Source organism: Pogoniulus pusillus, chromosome 29 (assembly GCF_015220805.1).
Source record: "Pogoniulus pusillus isolate bPogPus1 chromosome 29, bPogPus1.pri, whole genome shotgun sequence".
Classification (NCBI taxonomy): Eukaryota; Metazoa; Chordata; class Aves; order Piciformes; family Lybiidae; genus Pogoniulus; species Pogoniulus pusillus.
The window spans coordinates 17,024,224-17,044,438 of record NC_087292.1 but is presented as its reverse complement, the minus strand read 5'-3'; the positions used below and the strand labels follow the sequence as shown (position 1 = coordinate 17,044,438).

The following is a 20,215-nucleotide window of genomic DNA, read 5'->3' as shown; positions in this document are numbered from 1 at the left end:
TCGGCTTTGGGCGACTCGCTCCGAGAAGGACACTGAGGGGCTGGAGCAGGTCCAGAGAAGGGCAACGGAGCTGGGGAAGGGCCTGGAGAGCAGGGCTGGGGAGCAGCAGCTGAGGGCGAGTACATCAGCGGTGCTACCGGATCGAGCAGTCAGCGTTTTGGCTCAGCAATAGCGGCCTGGACTAAACCAGTGTGCTAGTTTGAAGCAGGGTAGAGTGTTTTGGTGAGCAGAACTCGATCACAGGCTGTGGAAGGAAAACAGTGGTGATGTCTGCCCCCCTCAGAGTCTTGCTGAAGGAGAAATGAAAACGTCAGATAACACTCTGGCCATTTTGGTCACTTTCTGGCTGGGCTCTGACTGAGCTGCAGCTCCCTAACCTCACCCTCCGCTCACCTTTGCTTCTTAACCTCTTGGCTGAACCTCTGTTCTTCTTTAGGACTGGGGTAAGGTTGAGAGGGGCAGGGGGAAGGTGCAGGGGTGGTTGAGAGCCCCTCCTGGGGACTCAGGTTTCTGGGAGGGCTGTTGTGTTTCTCTATTACCTTTTACCTTGTCTATTCTATTTCTGTCTATAACTGTATGTACTGTAAATAGCTGCTTGCACATTGTGCTGCTGTAAATAAATAGCTTCATTTTATATTCCCAGAGCTGGCTGAGACTAGTTGGGTATTTCTGAAGTGTGTGTGCGTGGGGGGGGGGGGGGGGGGGGGGCGGGTAACACCCAAACCATCGCAACCAGCCTCATTGTAATGTCAAACACCACACCTCTGAGCTGCAAGGACCCTGAGGAGCAGCTGAGGGACCTGGGGGCGTTTGTTCTGGGGAAAAAAAGGGTTCAGGGGAGACCTTCTGGCTCTCTACAGCTCCCTGAAAGGAGGCTGGAGCCAGGTGGGGGTGGGGGTCTGCTCCCAGGGAACAAGCAACAGGACAAGAGGAAATGGCCTCAGGTTGTCCCAAGGAAGGTTTAGGTTGAACATGAGGAATGATTTTTTTCCCCCCCCAGGGCAGTGGTGGAGTCCCCTTCCCTGGAGGGATTTCAAGGCAGTGGAGAGCTGACCTGGGAGTGCTGGTGGGGAACATCCACGGCGCAGCAATGTGCCCTGGGGGCCAAGCGGGCAATGGGATCCTGGGGTGTGTTAAGAGGAGGGTGTCCAGCAGATCCAGGGAGGTTGTCCTTCCACTCCACTCTGCCCTGGTGAGACCTCATCTCGAATGTTCTGTTCAGTTTTGGGCTCCCCAGTTGAAGAGGGACAGGGATCTGCTGGAGAGGGTCCAGCGGAGGGCTGCGAGGATGATGAGGGGACTGAGCACTGCCTGGTGAGGAGAGGCTGAGGGACCTGGGGCTGCTTAGTCTGGAGAAGAGAAGACTGAGAGGGGATTTAATCAATGCCTATAGATGTCCTGTCACACAGCCCAGGAGTTTGGCTTTACCCTCAAAGCAGATCATCTACAGACCCTTCTGTTGCAGGCTAGGCTGGGGGGAGACCCCAGGGAAGAGGAAACACTGAAACTGCAGTGACCCTCTCGGGCAGGGCAGTGGTGAGTGCCCAGCTCATTGCACCCTCAGTGTGGGGTCTGCCTGGGGGCACACAGTCCCGGGCTGGTCACCGTGGCTGGGCTCTGGCCAACCTGGAGTTGTGAGCTGGCTTGGAAGAGACAGGGGTCTGTGGTAAGGACCCCCCTGCCCTGAGCCCTGTGCCCTTCACAGTGATAGAACTGCTAGGATTGGAAAAGTGAATAGAGTCCAATCATTGGCCTGACAAGTCCTGGAGCCAACCATGTCCCTCAGCACCACATCTGCCTAACTCTTAAACACCTCCAGGATGGGGACTCTACCACCTCCCTGAGTCAGGCCATTCCAACGCCTGAGGACCCCTTAAGTGAAGCAGTTTCATCCTAATATCCAACCCAAACTTCCTTTGGCACAACTCGAGGCCATTTCCTCTTGTCCTGTCACTTGTTCCTTGGGAGAAGAGACTAACCCCCACCTGGCTCCAGCCTCCCTTCAGGGAGTTGCAAAGAGTCAGAAGGTCTCTCCTGAGCCTCTTTTTCTCCAGGCTGCACCCCCCCAGCTCCCTCAGCTGCTCTTCCCCAGCCCTGTTCTCCAGACCCTCCCCCAGATTCATTGCTTTTCTCTGGACCTGCTCCAGCCCTTCAATGTCCTTCTTGGAGCGAGGGTCCCAAAACTGAGCCCAGAATAGGAGCTGTGTCCTCACCAGTGCCCAGTGCAGGAGGGCAACCCCAGGATCCAAGACGCAGCCTCACCAGCGCTGAGTATGGGGCCAAGACCACGCAGGGGTGTGTGGCACAAGCATCCAGGTGCCAGCCTGCCCCCTGCCCAGAGCTCCCCTTACCCTCCCGGGCAGCTGAAGGTGGCCAGGCTTCACCTCGCTTCCCCTCCTCCCCAGCATGGGAGTCACCCCCCAGGGGAGGCTGCTGGCCCGAATCCCACAGCCCCTCAGCCCGGGTCACTCCCATTAGGTAAAGGAGCAGCTCGTCCTGGCGGGGGTATCTCCCTCTTGTGCTTTCCTTGTATTGTACGGGCCTGGGTCATCGAGGAAATCTTCCAGGTCCTTCTGCTGCCGAGTGCTGGCGGGGGAAGCTCTGCCCCCTTCCCCCCATTGTCAGCGGCCCGGCCGGATCCTCGCTGCGAGCCCCGGCCCCTAAAAATAGCTCTTTGTCAGGCGATTGTTCCGACACCTTCTCGGCGGCATTGACGTGGGCCGGAGCGGGACAGCGCTGGGCTAGGTGGAGGGGAAGGGCTGGAGGTCCCCCCTGGGACCACTCCCGAGGATTCGTCGCTGATAACGGCTCCCGCTGGGCGGGGGGAAATGGGCTCCCGGTGAGCGGCTGCGTGCCGAAAGCCTTCCCCCTGCCTGCCGCCCGCTGCTGCCCGCGGCTCACCTCTGCCCCACCTGCCCCAACCCTTCGAGGTCCAGCTCTGCCCCACAGCCCGACCCTGGGGTCCGTACGCTGGGGGATACCTCTGCTCAGAGCGCACGGAGCCCTCCTGAGCGCCCTCAGTCCGACCCCCGCAGCGTGGGGGACAGCTCTGCACCCCGTGTGCCCCATGCCCTGCTCACCTCGACGGGGCCAGGGCAGGAAGGGTCTGCCCAGCGGGGAGCAGGGCTATGGGTGAGTGGGAAGGACCATGCCCCTCCTTCCTCCCTCCCTCCTTCCTCCCAGAGGGATGCCTCACACCACATAGCCCCAAACACACCCCGAGAGAACCCCCTCGCTTGTCACCCCCCTGCCACCCCTGTCAGCTGGAGGTGACTGTTCCCCGCCAGGGTCCCCTCCTGCCCGGCCACCCCAGCTGCAGAAACAGGATTTTATTTCCCATGAGCAGGTCTGGATTAAAATAAACTCCTGGCCCAGATCCCTTCTCTGGTGTCACAGGAGATGCTGTGTTTGTGTGTGACTGCTGCCCACGGCCCCACCGAATACCCCAACCCCAGCCCTCTCCGCTGCGTCCCCGCGGGGAGGACACTTCTTTCCCCTGCTAGCCTCTTGGGGACTTCTGCCTGTGCCCTGCGCTGGCTCTGAGGGGATGCTGACCCCTCTCAGCTGGCTGAGCAGAGCCCCCTGAGGCTGCTGGCTGGGGGGGCAGGGCAGGGGGCCAGCCTCTCTCTGATTACCCCCAGCGCTTTTTCCTTTTTCTTCCTTAATTTACTGAGCGCTAAATCCAAATATTACAACTTCCCCTCCGCGCCGCTGGTTACGCAGGCGGCTCCTGGCCGGGCATTGTCTTATTGTTTGCAGAGGGAAGCTCCAGTGGGAGATTAACCTGCTGTTCACCCCGCGCTGCGCCCTCACACCCTGGCCCTGCCCGGAGCCCGGCTCCCCTGGGGTCGCCCCCGCCGCGGGGTCCTGCTGGGTGGGCAGCCCCGAGTGGGTGACGGCGGTGATCTGCTGTCCCCTGCGCCTGTGGGACGTGGGAGACCTCGTGGCACTCGGGCTGTGTGTACCCTCGGGGCTGGCAGTGGCCCCGGTGGAGCGGTGAGGGGCTGGTGGCTGCGCCGGAGGGGTCTCAGGAGGGTCCTTTGCTCCGTTTATTCACCAGGGACCTGGGCAGGATGTTAGTGGGGTCAGTCCCCAGTCTGTCTCTGTCAGCATGGAGAGGCAGGAACTGCTCAGCACTCTAATCCAGGGGCCACCACCCTGAGCCCTGGTCTGCCCATGCCATGCCGTGCCATGCCATGCCATGCCATGCCATGCCATGCCATGCCATCCTCATCTTGTTCCATTCCATCCCAGCATGCCCATCACACCATGTTTCATGGCCTCATCCAGGGTTGCCCATCCCTTCCACATCCTTCCCTCCATCCTGCCATCTCCCCTTGTCCTCTGTGCCCCTGTGCCCTGTCCCCATTTGCTGCCATCTCACAGCCCTTTGTTGCCCTTTGTCCCAGTGCAGGATGTATTGGGGTCTGTCCTCAGCTCTAGCTCTAGAAGGAGCCTGGGGAGGGTTGGGCAGCACACCAAAGGAGAAGACATGAGGAGGGCTGGATCCTGGGGGTGAAACCTGCCTGCGTGGACACATCACTGCCTGGCTCTGCTTGCTCAGCTGGCTCAGGCTCAGGATCAAGTTAAATTCAGATTTGGGTTCAGGCTAGGGATCAAATTAAGTTCAGTTTTGGGCTCACGCTCAAGATCAAGTTTAGGTTCAGATTCAGGCTCAGAATGGCTTCAGTCAGGTATAGGCTCAGACTTGGCCTCAGGCTCAGACACAGCATGACCCCCCCCACCCCATCATGGGCCCATAGGTTGGGAGGGCAGTGCTGCCTGGTGACTGAAGGCTCCTCCTGACCCCTCTGCCCTCCACCCTCCCATGCCTCTGTACCCACCCAGACCCTCCCCGAGTCCCCACAAGGCCACAGGTCCCTTTCTGCCAGCCACAGTGCATTGTGATGCTGAGGGCTGTGGGGTCCTGACCTGCCATCAGCGGGGAGTGCCCCCTGCCCACGGCTCTGGCAGCCTCTAACCCAGCCAGACCTGCCTTTGTCCGACCAGCACACTGTGGCTCTCAGCCGCGGGCGCAGCTCTGCTGCATTCCAGCCTGGCTGGCCCAGCAAGGTTAAACTGAAATATTTGGGAGGGGAATGGAGAAAGGAAAGGATTAAAAAAAAAAATTTAAAAAAAAAAAGGAAAGGGAAAAAAAATCTATAAAAAGAAAGTTTAAAAACACAAGTTGGAGTTAAAAAAAAAAAGGCAAAAATCAGATAGCAGGCACAGAGTGCAGCTGTGGTTCTGGTTCCAGTTCCCAGGTGATGTCAGACCTGGAGCCTCTCCAGCCGTGGCCCCTCGGAGACGGTCTTGGTGGGTTCAGCACTGAGTGTTTTTCCTTCCTGAGACTCGGGGACACCTTCCTGTCTCAGAGCAAGCGGCCAAGAGCCTTTCCAAGGGTGTCTGAGTGCAGGAAGGGGAGAGGATGGGAGGGGAGCGCGGGAGGCGGTGGGGCTGGGCTCGCTGTGGGGGCCGCGGCAGCACCCATGGGTGAGGGGGGGTTGTGGTGGCCCCCCGTGGAGGGAGGCAAAGGAGCAGTTGGCTCCCACCATCCCGATAGGCTCTGGCACCTCTGAGTCACCGTTTCCCTCTCTTGGTGCTGGGAGGGGATGGAATGTACTGGGGCTTTGCGGGCTTGGCACTGGCACACGCTGGGACCCATAGGCTTGGCACTGGAGGGTGCTGGCATCCATAGTCCCGGTGCTGAGACAGGCTGGGGTCTGCAGCTCCAGCACTGGAACATGCTGCAGTCCATAGCTCCAGCACTGGGACTGGGTGCACAGCCCTAGCACTTGGATATACTGGGAGCCATGTCTGCCCCATGACCTGGGGCTTGCTGGAAGCCCTAGTCCCTAGCACAGGGACATACTGGAACCCATGGCCCCAGCACTGGGATATGCTGGATTCCATGATCCCAGCACTGAGATATGCTGGATTCCATGGTCCCAACACTGGGATATGCTGGATTCCATGATCCCAGCGCTGGGATATTCTGGATTCCCCAGTCCCAGCACTGGGCTATGCTGGATTCCATGGTCCCAACACTGGGATATGCTGGATTCCATGGTCCCAACACTGGGATATGCTGGATTGCATGATCCCAGCACTGAGATATGCTGGATTCCCCAGTCCCAACACTGGGATATGCTGGATTGCATGATCCCAGCACTGAGATATGCTGGATTCCCCAGTCCCAGCACTGGGATATGCTGGATTCCATGATCCCAGCACTGGGATATGCTGGATTCCCCAGTCCCAGCACTGAGATATGCTGGATTCCATGGTCCCAGCACTGAGATATGCTGTGACCTTTACATTGGAGTTTGCTGGGGCCCTGGTCCCTGGCACTGGGATATACTGGAACCCGTGGCCCCAGCACTGAGATATGCTGAATTCCTCATTCCCAGCACTGGGATATACTGGGATCCATGACCTTTACATCAGAGCTTACTGGATTCCTAGTTCCTGCCACTGGAGCATACTGGGTGCACAGCTCTGTGCTGGAACTTACTGGGAGCCTTTACATTGGGGCTTACTGGAACTCTAGTCCCTGGGATGCTCATACTGAGCCCTGGAATGCACTGGAACCCACATCCCAGCAGCTGGGACACACTGTGACCAGTGCACTCAGTTCTGTGCCCCACTGTGCCCCCCAGCACTGGGACCACCAAGCCTTACTGGCCCCTCTGGGGGCTCCAGAGACACCACTTCAAGGCGTCGGTCCCCTTTCATGTGCTGGGTGTCCCCCCCGTCGCTGCCCCTGCCCCCCAATAAACCCGGGGCAGGGCTCTGTGTCCTGGGCTGGCTGCAGAATCTCACGGCTGTTTCGGGGGGTCTGGGACACATTAGCCACGCTGAGAACAAACCTCCCCCCGCCTGGGAGCAGCTCTCACAGCTGTGCTGAGCTGTCAGCTCCATAAATCAACCCCGGGGGGAGGGAGGGAGAAGGGGGCAGGCTCGCCTCGGCTGACCGGGGTGGGGGAAGCTGAAAGGTGCTGCGGAGGTCCCCCCTTCACCCCATCCCCAGGGTGGGCTGCTGGGGGACCTCCCCAGTGCTCTCTCCCTGCTGGTTCCAGCATCCTGGGTAGATGGGGCAGATCTGGTCCCACAGCCCCCTGGGGTGGTCACCCTGGCAGCCCCCAGCCACAGCTGCCTCTGCTGTGGCCCCTGGGAGCCGTGGTGACCGTCACAGCACCTTTCCCAGGCTCGGTGCTCCCCAGCGCCCAGCTCAGCCCAGTCTGGCCCTCCCCAGAGCAGGGTCCCGGGGGGGGGACCCAGCCTGGGAACCCCTTGTGTCCCTGCCTGACCCCATGCAGGTGCTGCTGGCTGCAGCCCCACCATGCATGGGCCGTGTGGGATGGAGACCGTCGCCGCAGCGGTGGCCATTGCAGCAGCAGCGCCAGTCGTGGTGCTGGCAGCAGTCATGGTGCTGGTGGCAGTGGCAGCGATGGTGGCAGCTGTGCCGATGGTGGCAGTGGCAGTGATGGTGGCAGTCGTGGTGGTGGTGGCAGCTGTGATGGTCACGATGTACCAGGCAGAGGGGAAGACACGAAAGCAGCCACACCAACCCCCAGCTCACCACCCAGGCACTTGTGGCTGTGGCACGAGGCTGGCAGTGCCATCCCCATCCCATGGCAAAGCTGTTGGCAGGGCTTGGGGACACAGGGACACTGTGTGCCCAGGGGTCTTAGCTGTGGGGAGAGCCAGGAGGATCCCACGGGCTCCAGAGGCGTGGAGCAACGATGGGCTCAGGGCTGGGGGGGTCTGGGGCCGTCTCGGTAACCCTGGGTGCCCCCTGCTCTGCCCCGTGCCAGGGTTGCCGGCTCGGCCCATCACAAAAATAAGGTTTATTGTCCAAGCGGCCACACGTGCACGAGCAGCGCCCGCGGGGCCACCGCCGCCGTCCCCCCCGGCAGGCTTCGCCGCCGGCCGCACACGGACCCCTTCCAGTCCAGCCCTGGGGCGCGGGGACCCCCTCCCCGGTCCTGCCCCACGCGGGTGGCCTCGGCTATGGGAGCGTCCTCCCGCCCCGCCAACGGCTCCGGGGCCGGTGTGGGTTCGGTGCCAGCCCGCGGTGCTGGGCTCGGGCGCTGCCACCTCGGCCGGGCAGCTCCCTCCCTCCCCGCTGCGGGCTGTGGGGCTGGCGTGCGCGGCTCCGGCCGCTGCTGGCCGCTCTCTCAGGTGGGTGCTGCTGGACCCCGGCTCATCTCCGTGACACTCGCAGCGGAGCCACCCCCCGAACCTTCAGGCAGTTGCCCCCGAGGTCCCTCCGGCCGCCCTGTGGAGTTAGGAGGGGAGAGATGTAGGCACTGAGTAGCACTGGAGTCACACCACCACTCTGTGCCAGCTCTGCTTGGAGCAGCTGCTCCTAAACGGCTGATGCCATGGGCTGTCTGTCTGTCTGTCTGTCTGCTGCCTGCGATGGACAGACAGAAAGAGCCGAGCTCATCCAGTGGCTGTGGGGGCAGCTCTGGGGTGGCTGCTGTGAGAGGACTGCTTGTGGCTCTGTCACCCTGCAGGGACATGCCCCCCATGGCTGCTCAGTGCCTCCACGCTCAGACCCGTGGGCAAGGCTGATGCCAACATGGTCTCTGGACAGACCCACAGCCCCCAGATGGACTCAGTGCCCTGCTGGGGATGAAGAAGTTAAACTCAACCTCCCAGCAGAACTTGAGTGCAGTGTAACCCAGCCCAGCATGGCCCAGGTCTAGCCCAGGACGGCCCAGTATAGCCCAGCAGGGCTCAGCAGAGTCTAGGGCAGCTCATTTCCAGCCTGGCACAGCCCAGCACGGCCCAGCCCAGCCCATTTCCAGCCTGGCACAGCCCAGCACGGCCCAGTACAGCCCATTTCCAGCCCAGTATGCTTGCAGCCCAGTGCAGCCCAGTACAGCTCAGCCCCAGAGTCAGCGATCCTGGGTGCCACAGGAGCTCCCAGCTGGGGGGGTCCAGCACTGTGCCACCCCCCCAACTCCAGCCCTGGGGAGAAGCCCAGGGTCACAGCTCAGCCCTGTCTGCAGAGTCCCAGCTGAGGGGGGCAGCTCTGCCAAGGACTGCGGTTGGGGGTCCCCCGGGGAGGCTGCAGAGTCCATCCCAGCCGTGGGGGGGCCAGGAGCAATAAAACATGGAGCAGCAAGAAGCAAAAGAGCCCTGAGGGCTGGAGTGTGCCTCGTGGCCAAGCTGCTCAGGGCACCCATGGGACAACTTAGGGGGTCTCATAGGGGCTCCTTGGTGGTGCTGGACAACATCCCCACAAGACCCCCAACTAGCCCATGTGTGACCAGACAGGACATGGGAAGCTGCCAGCCACTCACCCTGAAACCCGCACAACCCACCCTGGAGCAGGGGAGGTCTGGACCCCACACTGGGCAGCAGGGTGGACTCACCATGGGCACGGTGCCCCCCAACCTTCCGGGTGATGGGAGTCAGCCAGGCAGACAGGGCAGGGCAGGTCCCAGGATAGGATCCTCTGAGTGGGGCCAGGCATAGGGACGCCTGCCCAGTCCCCTTTTGCTGGGTGTGTGTGGTGCCCTGCCTGCCTCCATCATGCCAAGGTGCTGCTTGGGGCAGTGCCCGGGCTGTGGGGTTGGGAATGGGGTCAGGGACTGGGATGGGGCTGAGCACTGGGATGAGGTCAGCGTTCAAGCTCAGAATTCCGCCCCCGGGCCGGCCAAGTGCCCCCAGCGCTGGGGTGACTGTTTAACCCCCCGAGACCTCCCCGGCCCGGGCGGACGTGGGGGAGCAGCCCGGCCCTCTGACGCCAGCGGGAGCTGTGGGCGTGCGGCTACCAGCAGCACTTGGCCGGGAGCAGCCAAAACTTCCAGTGGGGGCTGGAGCTGCAGCCTGTGGTTCTCAGCAAGATGTGCCGAACCTCCTGGCCCCTGCTCATCCCAGCCAGGGGCTGCTGTGCCCCATCCCATGGGGACAGTCTGAGCTTTCTGCCCCCCTCATCCCAGACAGGGGCTGCTGTCCCCCATCCTATGGGGACAGTCTGAGCTTTCTGCCCCCCTCATCCCAGACAGGGGCTGCTGTGCCCTATCCCATGGGGACAGTCTGAGCTTTCTGCCCCCCTCATCCCAGACAGGGGCTGCTGTCCCCCGTCCTATGGGGACTGTTTGAGCTTCCTGCCCCCCTCATCCCAGGCAGGGGCTGCTGTCCCCCGTCCTATGGGGACGAACTGAGTCTTCTGCCCCACTTATCTGGAGCAGAGGCTGCTGTCCCCCACCCCATGAGGAGGAACTGAGTTTCTGCCCCACTCGTCTGGAGCAGAGGCTGTTGCCCCCCACCCCATGGGGACATTCTGAGCCTCCTGCCCCACTTAGCCCAGGATACCCCATCCCACCACCCCCTGCTCACCCCTTTCCGCTGGTTGCTGAGGCAGAAGGTGCAGATGCTGCGGGGCTGTTTGCTGTCCAGGTCCCCCTTGGCTCCGTAGATGGCACTGAAGCAGGGCTGCCCGTCCTCGCAGCCCTCGCCCAGCAGCAGCACGTTGGCCAAGTGGGAGATGTAGCTGGAGGCCAGGCGGAGGGTCTCGATCTTGGACAGCTTGCGGTCCACGGGCTCGGTGGGGATGAGGGTGCGCAGGGCGGTGAAGGCTGTGTTGACGCTCTGGGTCCGGTCCCGCTCCCGCGCGTTCGCCGCCTGTCTCTGCTTCACCATCACCATGGGCCCCGGTTTGCGCGGCAGCTTGCGGCGAGCCTCGGCCCCCTCGCAGCAGCCGAACGACTGGTCCGACGTCTCGCTCTCGCTCCGGTTCTCCTCGTCCTCCGAGAGGATGCTGAGGTCAGGGTAGAGGACGCGGGCGGCCACGGGACGTAGCATGGTGAAGGCCATGGTTGGGTGCCCTGCCAGTGTCCCCCGCCCTGCTGGGGGGACCCCCAGGGCTGCGGGGAGCCTTTCCCCGCCCCCCCTCCCCCCGGCCCCCCGCAACCGACGGCCGCCTCCGGACGCCTTCCCGCTGCTGCTCCGCTGCGGAGCGGGGCTGGGATGAGTGTCTGTGGGGGATAGCAGGATTTATACAGCCGGGGAGGGGCTGGCGCTGGAGCCCACCCCCAGCCAGCCCCCCGAGCTACCGGACGGAGTCCAGCGTCCTCGCCCCAGCCTGAGAGAGCCAGAACTGGCTCCTGCCACTGGCCTGGCCCTGCTCCGGCACGCAGGCCTGGCTGCGGGCACCTTGCACCCGGGGCTGGGCTCAGACTCATGCTCATGGCGGTGCTGCTGGACCCTGGCAGTGGCACGGTGCCAGGGCTGCTGCCACCACAAGGCTTTAACTCCAAACCTCTGCCTGTGACACCTTATGCTGTGCCAGCCCATGGGCAGCATGTCCCCAGCCCCTGCCCGCCTATGCCCTGCCAGCCCTGGGTCCCATGCAGATTGGCACAGCACAAACATGACGCACAGAAGCTGAAACGGCATAGGTACCCAGGAGTGCATGCCACCAGCGTGGTCCCTGGGGTGTTTATTGGACAGAATGCCAGTGGTGGGACACACTGCTCCCAACACCCCTCTATGCCCCACTGGGACAGAATCCGTGCCCAGGAGGGTGCCCCGGGGCGTGAAGGGAGCAGCGAGGGCAGGATGCCCACAGGAACGCTCCACACCCGTTGCCCCTCTATCCTCAGGGCTTGGGCGCCCTGCCTGCCCACCATGGGAGGGGCCAGGGGGCCATGGGCAGGGGCGTGTGCCGTGGGGCAGGCAGCGCTGCCAGGCGGCAGCAGCGTTTCCTTTGCCGGGAGGGAGGAAGGTGTGTGCCGGCAGTGGAAACACCGAGTCCTTTCCTGCCCGGGCAGAGCGTCCCGCGGCGGGCTGCGGGGGGGCGACGGGCACCCAGTTTTATGATCGCCTCCCAGTTCTTCCTGGGCATCCAATGCCACAGGCAACGGCCACCTTCTGCTCCTCCTCACCAGGGAGGTCTGTGCGGGTCCTGCTCTGCATTCGCCCCGCGCCTGGCATCCCGAGAGCAGGCAGGAGGGTGAGCAGTGGAGGTTTCCTGCCTGCCTTTCCTCCCCAGCTGCTGCGGGCAGAGGTCGATGGCTCTCAGGGATGCTCCGGGCATGGAAGGTCAAGCACCCGAGGCACACGGCAGGGCTGCTGGGGACGCGGCCCTGGGACCTGGTGGTAACCACAGTGCCAACCTGTGCCAGCTGCATCCACATCTGGCCATCAGCCCAGAATGACAGGAAAGATCTTCAGCTAACGGGGAAAAAAGAGACAGCTCAGAGACTTGCTGGGGGCTGGGATGGTGGCCAAAGGGCACAGTGGGCACACTGCAAATGCCAGAGTGTGGTGGTGGATGGAGGGGAGATGGTCTGGAGGCCATGGGATGGGTTGGCATCGCATCCCACTGTGCCCCACAGCCAAAGCCCAGTGGCTGCAGCATCAGAGCTCATGATGGTCCCTTCCAAGGCTTTCTTGGTGTGTGCCAAGTTTTGCCTCTGCAGGGCCCTCTGCAGGGTTGGCTGTTCTCATCAGCACTGGCACCAGTTCACTGCCCGCCCCTCCCCTCCCCATCCCCACCAGCTGGGAGCAAACGGCCTCTCTCCACCGGGGCTGCAGGACCCCCCCTGCCCTGTTTTCCTTCCCCATTTGGCCGCCTGCGCAGAGCCTGTAAATCACACAGCAGGGGGCAGAGGGCCGCGGCGGGGGCCGGAGGTCCTGCTGGGGCTGGGGGCCGGTAGGGCTGCTCCAGGTGTCCACACTGCCATGGCAGACTTGTCCCTCACCACCTCCATCACCTCACTGGGCATCAGGCCCTACCAGGGGGCCCAACCCTTTCCTAGCCCTGGCAATGGCTCCTGCCTGAGCACGGACACGGGGCTGGTTCTACCCCTGCAGAGATGCCCAGGGGTAGAGCTGGGGTTCTGCAAACCCTTGGCACGGCAGGCAAGGAGCAGGCAGGGAGCAGGCAGGTGCCTGTGCAGAGAAGGAAACCCCCACTCCCACCCCACTCTTGCTTCTGCATCCTGCTGTGCTGGGGCTGAGGGGGGCACAGCAGCCCCCTGACAGGAGGCAAGATGGATGGCAGGGGCTGTGTACTCAGCTGTAGCCACCCCACACATGGCCACCAGCTGACAGGGACGGGCTGGGGTGTGGGGGAAGAGACCCCCATCCTGAGGCCCACTCGAGCTGCCCTGGGGTGTTTTGGGGGGTGCACATGCAGGATTGGGGCACTGGTGGACTGTGCTGCTGTGGGGAAGGATGGGAGATGGGTAGGGGAGGAGGAGCAGCAGGCTTTGGAGAGGTGAGGTGTGGAGCAGCCACACGTGTGTGCATGGGTGTGCCCACGTGCATGCATGTGCATAGGTGTGCCTGGGCGTGCCTGGGTGTGCCCATGTGCATGCATGTGCATAGGTGTGCCTGGGCGTGCCTGGGTGTGCCCATGTGCATGCATGTGCATAGGTGTGCCTGGGTGTGCCTGGGCGTGCCTGGGTGTGCCCATGTGCATGCATGTGCATAGGTGTGCCTGGGTGTGCCTGGGCGTGCCTGGGTGTGCCCATGTGCATGCATGTGCATAGGTGTGTCTGGGTGTGCCTGGGCGTGCCTGGGCGTGCCCATGTGCATGCATGTGCATAGGTGTGGGTGCGTGTGCCCGTGTGCAGGGTGTGAGCTGTGCAGGGGTGTGGGTGTCCCTCCCTGTGTGGCCACAGGTGTGCGTGCACAGGGACACATGTGGGTGTGGGGCTGTGCACAGCTGTGTGTGTGCCCACGTGTGCTGGCACAGGCAGAACACCTCTGTGTGCCAGGCAGACCCCAGCTGCCTTTGCCTTCTTGCTGCAGAGAGCTCCCCAGGCTGGCACACGTGGGGCTGTGACCATCGCCCTGCCCTGCCTGGCACAGGGGGCGGACAGAAGGGCAAAAGGAGCCATCGCTGCCAGTCAGGAGAGCGGAGGGAGCCGTGGGAAGCAGGGAATGCTGCCGGGACGCTGCCGGCTCCTGCCTGCCCAGCTGCCTGCGGGTGCTGCTGCCTGTGTGGCACCAGCTGGGTTTTCCTGTGCTGCCTGCTGAGCGTGGGGGACAGGATGAGTGTCCCCGTGCCTGCACCCCCTGACACAGCACCTCGAGTCTGGCCCAGCCAGGCGTGTGCCAGGACAGAGTTGTCTTTGGCATCAGGGCTTTCCCAGCTGATCCAGCCAAACAAAGTGGGCAAGGGCTAAGAGATGATGTCCTGGCACAGAGAGGTGGGCACTCATGGTGGACATGGGATGGACAGGACCCTGCATGGGTCAGCCATGACCTCAGCTCAAGCCATCAGGCACCCCCAAAGAGCAGGCTGGCAATTGTGGGGACATTTCTGGAAGGGGGGTGCTGGGCACCCCAAGGGCAGAGTCTTGCATCTGCTGGCAGGGAAATGCATCCCCGTCCCCCTCCCCGTGCCCCCCACGCCCCCCGCTCCGGGGAGTGTTTATCTGTGAGGTGATACTTAAGTGTAAGAAAATAAACAGGGAGCAGATGGGCCTGGGGCCAGGACTGCCCCCAGCGCCCGGGGCCGCTCCGGCCCTGCTGGGAAAACATCGCTGCCGGCGAGGCAAATGCATTCCAGACCCGCGGCAACGGCAGCACATGTGGCGGCCAGGACACCGGGCTGACCCTGCTGAGCCCCACGGAGCAGGCCTGGATTGACACAGCCCACCCCATCCCGGTTCCACCCCAGCCCACCCCACTCCATCCCCCCCCCACCCAACCCCATCCCATCCCATCCATCCTCTCTCATCCTATCACATGCCATCCCCTCCACTCCATCCCATCATATTCCATCTCATCATTCTCTGCCATATCCCATCATATCCCATCCATCCCATTCTATCTCATCCTGCTCCATTCTATCCATCCCATCATACCCATCCCCTCTACTCCATCCCATCATATTCCATCTCATCATTCTCTGCCATATCCCATCCATCCCATTCTATCTCATCCTGTTCCATTCTATCCATCCCATCATAGCCATCCCATCCACCCCCTCCCATCATATCCCACCTCATCATTCTCTGCCTCATCCCATCATATCCCAATCCATCCATCTCATCTCATCCTGTTCCATTCTATCCATCCCATCATACCCATCCCACCCACCTCATCATACCCTGTCCCATCCCATCTCATCATATCCCATCTCACTCAACCCTGTCCCAACCCATCCCCTTGAGACCCCCTCGCCAAGGGTGCTGCCCTGCCCCACACCCCACAGTCCCCCTGGCACAGGCATGACCCCAGGCCTGGCCCCTTTGTCCCCAGCTCCCCAGTTTTGAGGTCACAGCTCTGTTGCAGGTGAGTCTGGGGAGCTCTGCCCTGACTGCCTGGACACTTGCAGCATCTGAGCCCAGCTGCTTCCCACTGGGATGGGGTCTCATGCAAGGGGGGGGGGAGGCTGCCCCTGCTTTTCCACACAGAGACCAGTAAACCTGGGGGGAGCCCCCAGAGCCCCCCTGGGTAGGGAGGAAGGGCAGGGTGGGCTCACAGGGGCAGGCTGCCGTGGAACCTTTCGGGGGAGCATCGTGAAAGGTAGCTCCGGGAGAAGTCCCTGCCTGCCCGCCTCGGGGTGGGGGCTGTGCCGGGGGGTGTCCCGGTGGGTCCCCAGAAGCAGCACGGACAGCCCCAGGCCCCGTCCAGCCCGCGGGCTGTACCTGCAGGCGGGGGGTGCCGGTCTGGAAGGCATTACACGCCTGTCACATGGGCAAGTCTGTCCCAGTTCCGGAGCTGGGACCCCCCCCCCCCCAGCCAGCTTGGGCTGAGAGCGGAGAGTCCACAAAGCTCCTTTGTTCCTGCCCCGGAACGAATGGATTGGAGGCAGCCGGGATCGGCTGTCAGCCGGTGACACCGGAGACCCCCGCGGGTCAGGCAGAGGGAAGGGGGACAGGTGGAGGGACAGACGGACGGATGGAGCCGCCTCTGGTGAGACCCTCTCCCTTGCCAGCCAGGGGGTTTGCGGCACTGGTAAGGCCAGCTAGGGACCACCTCATGCTGGCAGCACCGGGGATGTGCCCACCAGCTCGGGAGCCCCCTGCTGGGTCAAACCCGGTGTCCCGCCCTGCGGACAGGGTGGCTTGTCCTGGCTCCTAGGTGGTGTCACCAGCCCCTGGGAACAGCACCGCAGGGCACTGCTGGGGTCGGCATAGGCATCCTGCCGCAGTTTACAGGGAATGAGAAGCTGGAAGTGGTTTTCCCAGGTGGAATCAGCCCCAAGAAGGGGTTGGGGGGAGAGAAGGCTGCAGGATCTGGGCAGCTTCCCTCCATCCCCACTCGTGGGGTCCCAACCCTGTTGAGCTGCCAGCATCCAACTCCCCTTTTTTAAGGGACACAAACCCCATAAGGAGATAGGGAGGGAGGGGAGGGCAAGAAGATGCCCAGCCCTGGGACAACAACCCCAAACCTAACCAAAACCCAATCTCTTGCCCTGCCTCACCTATATCTGAGGGCACCTTGATGATGTTGCTTCAGGAGCTGCCACTTCCTCCCTTTTCTCCCTCTTCCCAGCAATTTTATCAAGAGGAAACTTTTTAGCACGCCACAATTCTTTGGAGGAGTTTATGAGCCACCAGGGAGTGCTGCACTCTCCATGAGCACTTGCAGGGCTTCCTCCTGATGGAAAGTGGCTTTGATATGGCACAAGGAGCTCTGTTGTGCTGCAGCCTCCATCCTGCACCTCCCCTCGTGGACGCGAGGGAAGAGGCTGGAGGGAGGCTGCAGCACAGCAACTCTTTCCCTCATCCCATTCCTGCCCTGGGAGGTTGGGATCCATCCAGGGAGGAGCATGATTGAAAGGGGTAAAAACAAGGGCAGAAGTCCCCAGCTGTGGTTCCTGTCCCAGTCCTGCTGCTGACTCACAGTGTGGTGGAGTGAGTCAATGTCCATTCTCCTCCCTGGGCTGAAATTCCTGCTCCAGAGGGATGCTGAGATGCCTGAGGGATGCTCAGGGTGTTTTTTCCAGCCTGCAGACGAGGCGAAGACGTGGCAGGAATGAGTGGATCCTTATCTGGTGGGGCTGCATCAGCTCCCACAGCTGGGCCTGAACTGGTCCTGAGGCCAGCTGCGTGTTGGTGTGGTCTGGCAGAAGATCTGGACCCAGCACAGCACAGAGTCAGAGAATCCCAGACTGGTTTGGGTGGGAAGGAACCTTTCAAGCTCATCCAGTCCAACCCTCCTGCAAGTCTCCAGGCACAGCTGCGACCAAAGCAGGTTGCTCACAGCCACAACCAACCTGAGCTGCACTGTGCCAGGGCTGGGGCAGCTCCCACCAATCTGGGCAGCCTGGGCCAGGCTCTCCCCACCCTCTGTCAAACATTTCTCCCTTCTCTCCAGTCTGAATCTCCCTCTTTTGTCTCAAACCACCCCTCCTTGTCCTGTCCTTGCTCAAAAGTCTGTCACCAGCTTTCCCCTTTAAGCCCTGCAAGGCCACCATAAGGTCTCCCTGGAGCCTTCTCTTCTCCAGGCTGACCAAGTCCAACTCTCCCAGCCTGGCCTCACAGCAGAGCCCTTCCAGCCCTGCCAGCACCACTGTGGCCTCCTCTGGCCCTGCTCCAACAGGTCCCTGTCTGTGCTGTGCTGAGGCCTCCAGAGCTGCCCCAGCACTGCATCTGGGGTCTCAGCAGAGTGCAGCAGAGGAGCAGAATCCTCTCCCTGCCCATGCTCCCAGAGATCAGCCCAGGACAAGGCTGGGCCTGGGCTGGCAGTGCACAATGCCAGCTCATCTCCAGCTTTTCAGCCCTCAGCACCACAGATCCTTCTCCACAGGGCTGCTGTCAGTTTCTGTGTGACCTGCCCGAGAGGATCCTGCTCTGGCAGGGTATTGAATTTGATGATCTTCAGAAGTCCCTTCCAACCCCTGCCATTCTGTGACTCTATGATCCACCCTCCAGCACAGCATCTCTCCCTCTCCTGGGTACCCACAGCCATTGTTCTCATAGATGCCAGCCTCCACCCCACCCCGTGCCATGCCATGCCATGCCATGCCATGCCATGCCATGCCACACTCTACATACCTGCTCCCAGCCCCAGGTCCCAGAACCATGAGGTTCCATTGCCTTTATTCCAGAGGGATCTTATGTCCCCACTACACCATTTTGGAGATGTCCTTTATGGAGCTGGGGGCCACAGGATGTGTCCAGGGGACAGACGTAGCCCAGGGTCCTCCTGATCCAGGCACAGGCTGAGCCCTGAGTCGCCGGGGGAGGTCTGTGGTTGGATGTGGCTCCTCCTGGTTCAGCTGTGTCCCACTTCAGCAGTGTCCCGGTTTGCTTGTATCCCTTCCCGGTTCAGCTGTGCCCTGGATGGGCTGTGACATGGCCCAGTTCCCAGTCTACCCCAGTTCAGCCTGCCCCGGTTCAGCCACTCCCCATTGAGCTGTGCTCCGGTTCAGCCAGGTCTGTCCCGGATCAGCCCATCTGGGTTGAGCTGTGCTCCGGTTCAGCTAGTCCTGGTTGAGTCGTGCCCCAGCTGAACCCATCTCATCCCGGTTCAGCCGTGCCCTGGTTTAGCCTGTCCCGCTTCAGCCATTCCCATTTGAGCCATTCTGTCTCCGTCCATCCCATCCCATCCCATCCCATCCCATCCCATCCCATCCCATCCCATCCCATCCCATCCCATCCCAGTCCCTCCCGGACTATCCCCTCCCGGTATATCCCTTCTCAGTCCATCCCAGTCCCTTCCGGTTTAACCCGGTCCCTCCGTGTGCATCCCACAGTAGTCCCTCCCGTTCTCTCCCGGTCCATCCCATCCCCGTCCATCCCAGTTCTATCCCGGTTCATTCCATCCCGGTCCCTCCCTCTCCCCGGTTTGCGGCGGCGCAGCGCGGCACAATAGCGCCACCTGCTGGCCCTGTCGCGCCACACTTCCCCGGAAGCTTCCCCCACACTTCCCACGGAGAGACCCCAGCTCCGCAAGGACCCTCCCCGGGACCCGGGTACCCTGATACCGTCCCCACCGGAGGCTCACGGGGACCCACTAGAACGGGGTCGGGGTAGGGGGGGTGGGTGCTGCAGGACCGGAGGGGTTCCGTGTCTCCTCCGGGCCCCTGGGTTAGCGCAGGGGTGGTGTGGAGGAGCCCAGGTAGGTGCGGAGGTCGCTGAGGGTGGACGGGATGATCTTGGCGGGGATGGTCTCACGGTTGAGCTCCCGGTGGGCGGCGAAGCGGTGGCAGCCCCCGAAGGAGTAGAAATAATCGCCCCCCTCGCTGCCCTTCACCCACAGCACATCGATGGGGGGCACCAGCTCAGGCTCCTCCTGCCAAGGGAGAGTGCCCCTGGAGCAACGCCCGCCCCGGCACCCCCGAACCAGAGCGTGGCGGAGCCTCAGGGCTGCGAGCTTCCCCGTGGGTGCCGGGATGGCACCAGTGAGTGCTGGGATGATGGGATTGGGTGCCAGGGTGGCACTGGTGGCTCCCATGGTGAGAAGGGTGGGTGCTGAGTTGCCACAGGCAGGTGCTGGGGTGCCACGGTGGGCGTTGGGGTAATGAGGACAGGTGCTAGGTTGACATAGGTGGGTGTCAGGGTGGCACAGTTGGGTGTCAGAGTGCCAGGAGGGGGTGCCAGGGCAGTATTGCCCTCCAAAACCCCAGGGAGTATCAAGGCTGTTCTCACCTGGAGGGTCTGCATCAGGCTCTGCACCTTGCCCGCATCCAGTTCGGAAGGGATGGGCCGGATCAGGACGTCCATGGGCACGTTGTGCACAGCCCCGATGTGCTTCGTGTGGATGCTGCCATCTTCAGCCTCAGCCATGGCTGGCAGCTGGCCTCGTCCTGCCTCCCGCCCGGCTGGCTGAGCTCGTCTGTCCACTCCTAGCAGTGCCCAGCCCAGCCGAGCCCCTCTACTTCCTCCTGGCCCGGCCATCGTCTTCGTCACTGCCACCGCCTCGCCGTTTTGCAGAGTCACAGTGAAGGGGCAGGACAGGCTGCCGGGACGGGTGCCAGCGCGGCTTGGCCTCCTGCCTGCTCCTCTCCTCTCTGGCGAGGCTGTGACCAGGGCTGCCCTCAGCTCTCTGTCCCAGCGGGACGCCCCTCGGCACGCAGAGACTGAGGTGTGATGGGGAGGGGAGGGAGTCACCATCCTGCCCCCCGCCCTGGGGCTGCCCGGGGGTCTCTGATCCCATCTGGCTGTGCTGGGCTATGAAGGATCTGCCTGTGGCATCGCAGTGGGGTGCTGGGATGTGCCCCCAGGAGCGTGTCCCTGTGCCAGAGTCTCCTCCCTGCCGGGCTGACGTGTTGGGGTCAGGAAGAGGTGGC

The 20,215-nt window shown here is 62.5% G+C and overlaps 2 protein-coding genes and 1 long non-coding RNA gene across 4 annotated transcripts; all 3 read right to left on the bottom strand.

The window, feature by feature from the left end:
• Positions 1-7,835: 7,835 nt before the first annotated feature.
• TCF15 (transcription factor 15) lies at positions 7,836-10,900 on the bottom strand. The gene is made up of 2 exons (XM_064167481.1): positions 10,357-10,900; positions 7,836-8,281 (listed from the first exon to the last, which is right to left on the bottom strand). Exons 1-2 carry the CDS (start codon positions 10,831-10,833, stop codon positions 8,207-8,209), a joined length of 552 nt encoding a protein of 183 aa, XP_064023551.1. The 5' UTR covers positions 10,834-10,900; the 3' UTR covers positions 7,836-8,206.
• Positions 10,901-11,409: 509 nt separating this feature from the next.
• Positions 11,410-17,960, bottom strand: LOC135188372 (uncharacterized). 2 transcript variants are annotated; one of them, XR_010307677.1, is made up of 3 exons: positions 16,696-17,960; positions 16,403-16,629; positions 11,410-12,192 (listed from the first exon to the last, which is right to left on the bottom strand). It is a non-coding gene; the product is annotated as an uncharacterized LOC135188372 (long non-coding RNA). The 2 variants fall into 2 exon arrangements; XR_010307676.1 differs by having other exon boundaries at positions 16,403-17,960.
• A 652-nt stretch (positions 17,961-18,612) lies between these two features.
• Positions 18,613-19,845, bottom strand: SRXN1 (sulfiredoxin 1). The gene is made up of 2 exons (XM_064167773.1): positions 19,575-19,845; positions 18,613-19,218 (listed from the first exon to the last, which is right to left on the bottom strand). The coding sequence occupies exons 1-2, from the start codon at positions 19,821-19,823 to the stop codon at positions 19,015-19,017; spliced, it is 453 nt and encodes a 150-aa protein (XP_064023843.1). The 5' UTR covers positions 19,824-19,845; the 3' UTR covers positions 18,613-19,014.
• Between the last annotated feature and the right edge of the window lie 370 nt (positions 19,846-20,215).